General features: G+C 55.4%; 1 protein-coding gene across 1 annotated transcript; it reads left to right on the forward strand.

The window, feature by feature from the left end:
- Positions 1 to 787: 787 nt before the first annotated feature.
- LOC137377439 (dynein heavy chain-like) lies at positions 788 to 7,399 on the forward strand. The gene is made up of 7 exons (XM_068047018.1): positions 788 to 1,174; positions 1,856 to 2,302; positions 2,504 to 2,926; positions 3,056 to 3,187; positions 5,264 to 5,398; positions 5,552 to 5,758; positions 7,280 to 7,399. The coding sequence occupies exons 1-7, from the start codon at positions 788 to 790 to the stop codon at positions 7,397 to 7,399; spliced, it is 1,851 nt and encodes a 616-aa protein (XP_067903119.1).
- The last annotated feature ends 2,226 nt before the right edge of the window (positions 7,400 to 9,625 follow it).

Below are 9,625 nucleotides of genomic sequence, written 5' to 3' on the forward strand. Positions count from 1 at the left end.
TGGACTGGGGCACTCTGAATATGGTGGACCAGGGCACTCTGAATATGGTGGACCAGGGCACTCTGAAAATGGTGGACTGGAGCACTTTGAAGGTGGTGGACCAGAGCACTCTCAATATGGTGGACTGGAGCACTGTGAAGATGGTGGACTGGAGCACTCTGAAGGTGGTCGTCCCGGGCACTCTGAATATGGTGGACCAGGGCACTCTGAATATGGTGGACTGGAGCACTCTGAAGGAGGTGGACCAGGCACTCTGAATATGTTGGACTGGAGCACTCTGAATATGGTGAACTGGAGCACTCTGAATATGGTGGACTGCAGCACTCTGAATATGGTGGACCGGGTCACTCTGAATATGGTGGACCGGGGCACTCTGAATATGGTGGACTGGAGCACTCTGAATATGGTGGACTGGAGCACTCTGAATATGGTGGACTGGAGCACTCTGAATATGGTGAACCAGGGCACTCTGAATATGGTGGACTGGAGCACTCTGAATATGGTGGACTGGAGCACTCTGAATATGGTGGACCGGGGCACTCAGAATATGGTGGACTGGAGCACTCTGAATATGGTGGACCGGGGCACTCTGAATATGGTGGACTGGAGCACTCTGAATATGTTGGACTGGGGCACTCTGAAAATGGTGCACCGGGACACTCTGAATATGGTGGACCAGGGCTCTCTGAATATGGTGGACTGCGAAACTCTGAAAATGGTGGACTGGAGCACTCTGAATATGGTGGACTGGGGCACTCTGAAAATGGTGGACTGGAGCACTCTGAATATGGTGGACTGGGGCACTCTGAATATGGTGGACCGGGGCCCTCTGAATATGGTGGACTGGAGCACTCTGAAGGTAGTCGTCCCGGGCACTTTGAAGTTGGTGGAACAGGGCACTCTGAATATGGTGGACCGGGGCACTCTGAATATGGTGGACTGGAGCACTCTGAAGGTAGTCGTCCCGGGCACTCTGAAGGTGGTGGACCAGGGCACTCTGAATATGGTGGACCGGGGCCCTCTGAATATGGTGGACTGGAGCACTCTGAATATGGTGGACCAAGGCACTCTGAAGGTGGTGGACCAGGCCACTCTGAATATGTTGGACCAGGGCACTCTGAATATGGTGGACCAGGGCACTCTGAAAATGGTGGACTGGAGCACTCTGAATATGGTGAACCGGGGCACTCTGAATATGGTGGACTGGAGCACTCTGAATATGGTGGACTAGGGCACTCTGAAAATGGTGGACTGCGAAACTCTGAAAATGGTGGACTGGAGCACTCTGAATATGGTGGACTGGGGCACTCTGAAAATGGTGGAACGGGGCACTCTGAATATGGTGGACCGGGGCCCTCTGAATATGGTGGACTGGAGCACTCTGAAGGTAGTCGTCCCGGGCACTTTGAAGTTGGTGGAACAGGGCACTCTGAATATGGTGGACCGGGGCACTCTGAATATGGTGGACTGGAGCACTCTGAATATGGTGGACTGGAGCACTCTGAATATGGTGGACTGGAGCACTCTGAATATGGTGGACCAGGGCACTCTGAAGGTGGTGGACCGGGGCACTCTGAAGGTGGTGGACCGGGGCACTCTGAAGGTGGTGGACCGGGGCACTCTGAATATGGTGGACCAGGGCACTCTGAATATGGTGGACTGGAGCACTCTGAATATGGTGGACCAAGGCACTCTGAAGGTGGTGGACAAGGGCACTCTGAAGGTGGTGGACCAGGGCACTCTGAATATGGTGGACCAGGGCACTCTGAAGGTGGTGGACCGGGGCACACTGAAGGTGGTGGACCAGGGCACTCTGAATCTGGTGGACCGGGGCACTCTGAATATGGTGGACCAGGGCACTCTGAATATGGTGGACTGGAGCACTCTGAATATGGTGGACTGGGGCACTCTGAATGTGTTGGACCAGGGCACTCAGAATATGGTGGACCGGGGCACTCAGAATATGGTGGACCGGGGCACTCTGAATATGGTGGACCTGGGCACTCTGAATATGGTGGACTGGAGCGCTCTGAGTATGGTGGATTGGGGCACTCTGAATGTGTTGGACCAGGGCACTCAGAATATGGTGGACCGGGGCACTCAGAATATGGTGGACCGGGGCACTCTGAATATGGTGGACTGGAGCACTCTGAATATGGTGGACCGGGGCACTCTGAAAATGATGGACCGGGGCACTCTGAAAATGGTGGAACAGGGCACTCTGAATGTGTTGGACCAGGGCACTCTGAATGTGTTGGACCAGGGCACTCTGAAGGTGGTGGACCGGGGCACTCTGAATATGGTGGACCGGGGCACTCTGAATATGGTGGACCGGAGCACTCTGAAGGTGGTGGACCAGGGCACTCTGAATATGGTGGACCGGGGCACTCTGAATATGGTGGAGCGGGGCACTCTGAATATGGTGGACTGGAGCACTCTGAAAATGGTGGACTGGAGCACTCTGAATATGGTGGACCTCGGCACTCTGAATATGGTGGACCAGGGCACTGTGAAAATGGTGGACCGGGGCACTCTGAAAATGGTGGACCAGGGCACTCTGAAAATGGTGCACCGGGGCACACAGAATATGGTGGACTGGGGCACTCTGAATATGGTGGACCGGGGCACTCTGAATATGGTGGACTGGAGCATTCTGAATATGGTGGACTGGAGCACTCTGAATATGGTGGACCGAGGCACTTTGAATATGGTGGACCGGGGAACTCTGAATATGGTGGACTGGAGCACTCTGAATATGGTGGACTGGGGCACTCTGAATATGGTGGACCAGGGCACTCTGAATATGGTGGACCAAGGCACTCTGAAGGTGGTGGACCAGGCCACTCTGTATATCGTGGACCAGGGCACTCTGAATATGGTGGACCGGGGCACTCTGAATATGGTGGACCGGGGCACTCTGAATATGGTGGACCAGGGCACTCTGAATATGGTGGACTGGAGCACTCTGAGTATGGTGGACCAAGGCACTCTGAAGGTGGTGGACCAGGCCACTCTGAATATGGTGGACTGGAGCACTCTGAATATGGTGGACCAGGCCACTCTGAATATGGTGGACAGGAGCACTCTGAATATGGTGGACCACGGCACTCTGAATGTGTTGGACCAGGGCACTCTGAATATGGTGGACCAGGGCACTCTGAAGGTGGTGGACCGGGGCACTCTGAAGGTGGTGGACTGGAGCACTCTGAATATGGTGGATTGGAGCACTCTGAATATGGTGGACCAAGGCACTCTGAAGGTGGTGGACCAGGGCACACTGAATATGGTGGACCAGGGCACTCTGAAGGTGGTGGACCGGGGCACTCTGAATATGGTGGACCGGGGCACTCTGAATATGGTGGACCGGGGCACTCTGAATATGGTGGACTGGAGCACTCTGAATATGGTGGACCAGGCCACTCTGAATATGGTGGACCGGGGCACTCTGAAGGTGGTGGACCAGGGCACTCTGAAAATGGTGGACCGGGGCACTCTGAATATGGTGGACCAGGGCACTCTGAAAATGGTGCACCGGGACACTCTGAATATGGTGGACCAGGGCACTCTGAATATGGTGGACCAGGGCACTTTGAAAATGGTGGACCGGGGCACTCTGAAAATGGTGGACCAGGGCACTCTGAATATGGTGCACCGGGGCACTCTGAATATGGTGGACCGGGGCACTCAGAATATGGTGGACCGGGGCACTCAGAATATGGTGGACCGGGGCACTCTGAATATGGTGGACCGGGGCACTCTGAATATGGTGGACCGGGGCACTCTGAATATGGTGGACCGGGGCACTCTGAATATGGTGGACTGGAGCACTCTGAATATGGTGCACCGGGGCACTCTGAAAATGGTGGACTGGGGCACTCAGAATATGGTGGACTGGAGCACTCTGAATATGGTGGACCAGGGCACTCTGAATGTGTTGGACCAGGGCACTCTGAATATGGTGGACCAGGGCACTCTGAAGGTCGTGGACCGGGGCACTCTGAAGGTGGTGGACCGGGGCACTCTGAAGGTGATGGACCAGGGCACTCTGAAGGTGGTGGACCAGGGCACTCTGAAGGTGGTGGAGTGGGGCACTCTGAGTATGGTGGACCGGGGCACCCTGAAGGTGGTGGATCAGGGCACTCTGAATATGGTGGACCAGGGCACTCTGAAGGTGGTGGACTGGGGCACTCTGAAGGTGGTGGACCGGGGCACTCTGAAGGTGGTGGACCAGGGCACTCTGAAGGTGGTGGACCAGGGCACTCTGAATATGGTGGACTGGGGCACTCTGAAGGTGGTGGACCAGGGCACTCTGAAGGTGGTGGACCAGGGCACTCTGAATATGGTGGACCGGGGCACTCTGAAGGTGGTGGACCAGGGCACTCTGAATTTGGTGGACCAGGGAACTCTGAAGGTGTTGGACCAGGGCTCTCTGAATATGGTGGATATGGGAACTCTGAAAATGGTGGACCGGGGCACTCTGAAAATGGTGGACCAGGGCACTCTAAATATGGCGGACCAAGGAACTCTGAAGGTGTTGGACCAGGGCTCTCTGAATATGGTGGACCAGGGAACTCTGAAAATGGTGGACCAGGGCACTCTGAATATGGTGGACCAGGGAATTCTGAAGGTGTTGGACCAGGGCTCTCTGAATATGGTGGACTAGGGCTCTCTGAATATGGTGGACCAGGGAACTCTGAAAATGGTGGACCAGGGCACTCTGAATATGGTGGACCAGGGAATTCTGAAGGTGTTGGACCAGGGCTCTCTGAATATGGTGGACCAGGGAATTCTGAAGGTGTTGGACCAGGGCTCTCTGAATATGGTGGACTAGGGCTCTCTGAATATGGTGCACCAGGGAACTCTGAAAATGGTGGACCAGGGCACTCTGAATATGGTGGACCAGGGAATTCTGAAGGTGTTGGACCAGGGCTCTCTGAATATGGTGGACTAGGGCTCTCTGAATATGGTGGACCAGGGAATTCTGAAGGTGTTGGACCAGGGCACTCTGAATATGGTGGACCGGGGCACTCTGAAGGTGGTGGACCGGGGCACTCTGAAGGTGGTGGACCAGGGCACTCTGAAGGTGGTGGACCGGGGCACTCTGAATATGGTGGACCAGGGAACTCTCAAGGTGATGGACCAGGGCTCTCTGAATATGGTGGACCAGGGAACTCTGAAAATGGTGAACCAGGGCACTCTGAATATGGTGGACCAGGGAACTCTGAAGGTGTTGGACCAGGGTTCTCTGAATATGGTGGACCAGGGAACTCTGAAAATGGTGGACCGGGACACTCTGAATATGGTGGACCGGGGCACTTTGAAAATGGTGGGCCGGGGCACTCTGAATATGGTGGACCGGGGCACTCTGAATATAGTGGACCGGGGCACTCAGAATATAGTGGACCGGGGCACTCTGAATATGGTGGACCGGGGCACTCTGAATATGGTGGACTGGAGCACTCTGAATATGGTAGACCGGGGCACTCTGAAAATGGTGGACTGGGGCACTCTGAAAATGGTGGACTGGAGCACTCTGAATGTGGTGGACTAGGGCACTCTGAATGTGATGGACCAGGGCACTCTGAATATGGTGGACCAGGGCACTCTGAAGGTGGTGGACCGGGGCACTCTGAATATGGTGGACCGGGGCACTCTGAAGGTGGTGGACCAGGGCACTCTTAAAATGGTGCACCGGGGCACTCTGAATATGGTGGACCGGGGCACTCTGAATATGGTGGACCGGGGCACTCTGAATATAGTGGACCGGGGCACTCTGAATATGGTAGACCGGGGCACTCTGAAAATGGTGGACTGGGGCACTCTGAAAATGGTGGACTGGGGCACTCTGAAAATGGTGGACTGGAGCACTCTGAAAATGGTGGACTGGGACACTCTGAAAATGGTGGACTGGAGCACTCTGAATGTGGTGGACTAGGGCACTCTGAAGGTGGTGGACCAGGGCACTCTGAAAATGGTGGACCGGGGCACTCTGAATATGGTGGACCAGGGCACTCTGAAAATGGTGCACCGGGACACTCTGAATATGGTGGACCAGGGCACTCTGAATATGGTGGACCAGGGCACTTTGAAAATGGTGGACCGGGGCACTTTGAAAATGGTGGACCGGGGCACTCTGAAAATGGTGGACCAGGGCACTCTTAATATGGTGCACCGGGGCACTCAGAATATGGTGGACCGGGGCACTCTGAATATGGTGGACCGGGGCACTCTGAATATGGTGGACCGGGGCACTCTGAATATGGTGGACTGGAGCACTCTGAATATGGTGCACCGGGGCACTCTGAAAATGGTGGACTGGGGCACTCAGAATATGGTGGACTGGAGCACTCTGAATATGGTGGACCAGGGCACTCTGAATGTGTTGGACCAGGGCACTCTGAATATGGTGGACCAGGGCACTCTGAAGGTCGTGGACCGGGGCACTCTGAAGGTGGTGGACCGGGGCACTCTGAAGGTGATGGACCAGGGCACTCTGAAGGTGGTGGACCAGGGCACTCTGAAGGTGGTGGAGTGGGGCACTCTGAGTATGGTGGACCGGGGCACCCTGAAGCTGGTGGATCAGGGCACTCTGAATATGGTGGACCGGGGCACTCTGAAGGTGGTGGACTGGGGCACTCTGAAGGTGGTGGACCGGGGCACTCTGAAGGTGGTGGACCAGGGCACTCTGAAGGTGGTGGACCAGGGCACTCTGAATATGGTGGACCGGGGCACTCTGAAGGTGGTGGACCAGGGCACTCTGAAGGTGGTGGACCAGGGCACTCTGAATATGGTGGACCGGGGCACTCTGAAGGTGGTGGACCAGGGCACTCTGAATTTGGTGGACCAGGGAACTCTGAAGGTGTTGGACCAGGGCTCTCTGAATATGGTGGATATGGGAACTCTGAAAATGGTGGACCGGGGCACTCTGAAAATGGTGGACCAGGGCACTCTAAATATGGCGGACCAAGGAACTCTGAAGGTGTTGGACCAAGGCTCTCTGAATATGGTGGACCAGGGAACTCTGAAAATGGTGGACCAGGGCACTCTGAATATGGTGGACCAGGGAATTCTGAAGGTGTTGGACCAGGGCTCTCTGAATATGGTGGACTAGGGCTCTCTGAATATGGTGGACCAGGGAACTCTGAAAATGGTGGACCAGGGCACTCTGAATATGGTGGACCAGGGAATTCTGAAGGTGTTGGACCAGGGCTCTCTGAATATGGTGGACCAGGGAATTCTGAAGGTGTTGGACCAGGGCTCTCTGAATATGGTGGACTAGGGCTCTCTGAATATGGTGGACCAGGGAACTCTGAAAATGGTGGACCAGGGCACTCTGAAGATGGTGGACCAGGGAATTCTGAAGGTGTTGGACCAGGGCTCTCTGAATATGGTGGACTAGGGCTCTCTGAATATGGTGGACCAGGGAACTCTGAAAATGGTGGACCAGGGCACTCTGAATATGGTGGACCAGGGAATTCTGAAGGTGTTGGACCAGGGCTCTCTGAATATGGTGGACCAGGGAATTCTGAAGGTGTTGGACCAGGGCACTCTGAATATGGTGGACCGGGGCACTCTGAAGGTGGTGGACCAGGGCACTCTGAATATGGTGGACCAGGGCACTCTGAATATGGTGGACCGGGGCACTCTGAAGGTGGTGGATCGGGGCACTCTGAAGGTGGTGGACCAGGGCACTCTGAAGGTGGTGGACCGGGGCACTCTGAATATGGTGGACCAGGGAATTCTGAAGGTGTTGGACCAGGGCTCTCTGAATATGGTGGACTAGGGCTCTCTGAATATGGTGGACCAGGGAACTCTGAAAATGGTGGACCAGGGCACTCTGAATATGGTGGACCAGGGAATTCTGAAGGTGTTGGACCAGGGCTCTCTGAATATGGTGGACTAGGGCTCTCTGAATATGGTGGACCAGGGAATTCTGAAGGTGTTGGACCAGGGCACTCTGAATATGGTGGACCGGGGCACTCTGAAGGTGGTGGACCGGGGCACTCTGAAGGTGGTGGACCAGGGCACTCTGAAGGTGGTGGACCGGGGCACTCTGAATATGGTGGACCAGGGAACTCTCAAGGTGATGGACCAGGGCTCTCTGAATATGGTGGACGAGGGAACTCTGAAAATGGTGAACCAGGGCACTCTGAATATGGTGGACCAGGGAACTCTGAAGGTGTTGGACCAGGGTTCTCTGAATATGGTGGACCAGGGAACTCTGAAAATGGTCGACCGGGACACTCTGAATATGGTGGACCAGGGCACTTTGAAAATGGTGGGCCGGGGCACTCTGAATATGGTGGACCGGGGCACTCAGAATATAGTGGACCGGGGCACTCAGAATATAGTGGACCGGGGCACTCAGAATATGGTGGACCGGGGCATTCTGAATATGGTGGACTGGAGCACTCTGAATATGGTAGACCGGGGCACTCTGAAAATGGTGGACTGGGGCACTCTGAAAATGGTGGACTGGAGCACTCTGAATGTGGTGGACTAGGGCACTCTGAATGTGATGGACCAGGGCACTCTGAATATGGTGGACCAGGGCACTCTGAAGGTGGTGGACCGGGGCACTCTGAATATGGTGGACCGGGGCACTCTGAAGGTGGTGGACCAGGGCACTCTTAAAATGGTGCACCGGGGCACTCTGAATATGGTGGACCGGGGCACTCTGAATATAGTGGACCGGGGCACTCTGAATATGGTAGACCGGGGCACTCTGAAAATGGTGGACTGGGGCACTCTGAAAATGGTGGACTGGGGCACTCTGAAAATGGTGGACTGGAGCACTCTGAAAATGGTGGACTGGGACACTCTGAAAATGGTGGACTGGAGCACTCTGAATGTGGTGGACTAGGGCACTCTGAAGGTGGTGGACCAGGGCACTCTGAAAATGGTGGACCGGGGCACTCTGAATATGGTGGACCAGGGCACTCTGAAAATGGTGCACCGGGACACTCTGAATATGGTGGACCAGGGCACTCTGAATATGGTGGACCAGGGCACTTTGAAAATGGTGGACCGGGGCACTCTGAAAATGGTGGACCAGGGCACTCTTAATATGGTGCACCGGGGCACTCAGAATATGGTGGACCGGGGCACTCAGAATATGGTGGACCGGGGCACTCTGAATATGGTGGACTGGAGCACTCTGAATATGGTGCACCGGGGCACTCTGAAAATGGTGGACTGGGGCACTCAGAATATGGTGGACTGGAGCACTCTGAATATGGTGGACCAGGGCACTCTGAATGTGTTGGACCGGGGCACCCTGAAGCTGGTGGATCAGGGCACTCTGAATATGGTGGACCGGGGCACTCTGAAGGTGGTGGACTGGGGCACTCTGAAGGTGGTGGACCGGGGCACTCTGAAGGTGGTGGACCAGGGCACTCTGAAGGTGGTGGACCAGGGCACTCTGAATATGGTGGACCGGGGCACTCTGAAGGTGGTGGACCAGGGCACTCTGAAGGTGGTGGACCAGGGCACTCTGAATATGGTGGACCGGGGCACTCTGAAGGTGGTGGACCAGGGCACTCTGAAGGTGGTGGACCAGGGAACTCTGAAGGTGTTGGACCAGGGCTCTCTGAATATGGTGGATATGGGAACTCTGAAAATGGTG

Source organism: Heterodontus francisci, chromosome 15, assembly GCF_036365525.1.
Source record: "Heterodontus francisci isolate sHetFra1 chromosome 15, sHetFra1.hap1, whole genome shotgun sequence".
In the NCBI taxonomy this organism is placed as follows: Eukaryota; Metazoa; Chordata; class Chondrichthyes; order Heterodontiformes; family Heterodontidae; genus Heterodontus; species Heterodontus francisci.

Coding starts and splice junctions, on each gene's coding strand:
- LOC137377439 (XM_068047018.1), top strand. CDS start 788: ATGGTGGACTGGGGCACTCTGAATATGGTGGACCGGGGCCCTCTGAAT. Junction 2,303..2,503: donor ACCGGGGCACTCTGAATATG/GTGGACCGGGGC, acceptor ATGGTGGACCAG/GGCACTGTGAAAATGGTGGA. Junction 3,188..5,263: donor TGGACCGGGGCACTCTGAAG/GTGGTGGACTGG, acceptor ATGGTGGACCAG/GGAACTCTGAAAATGGTGGA.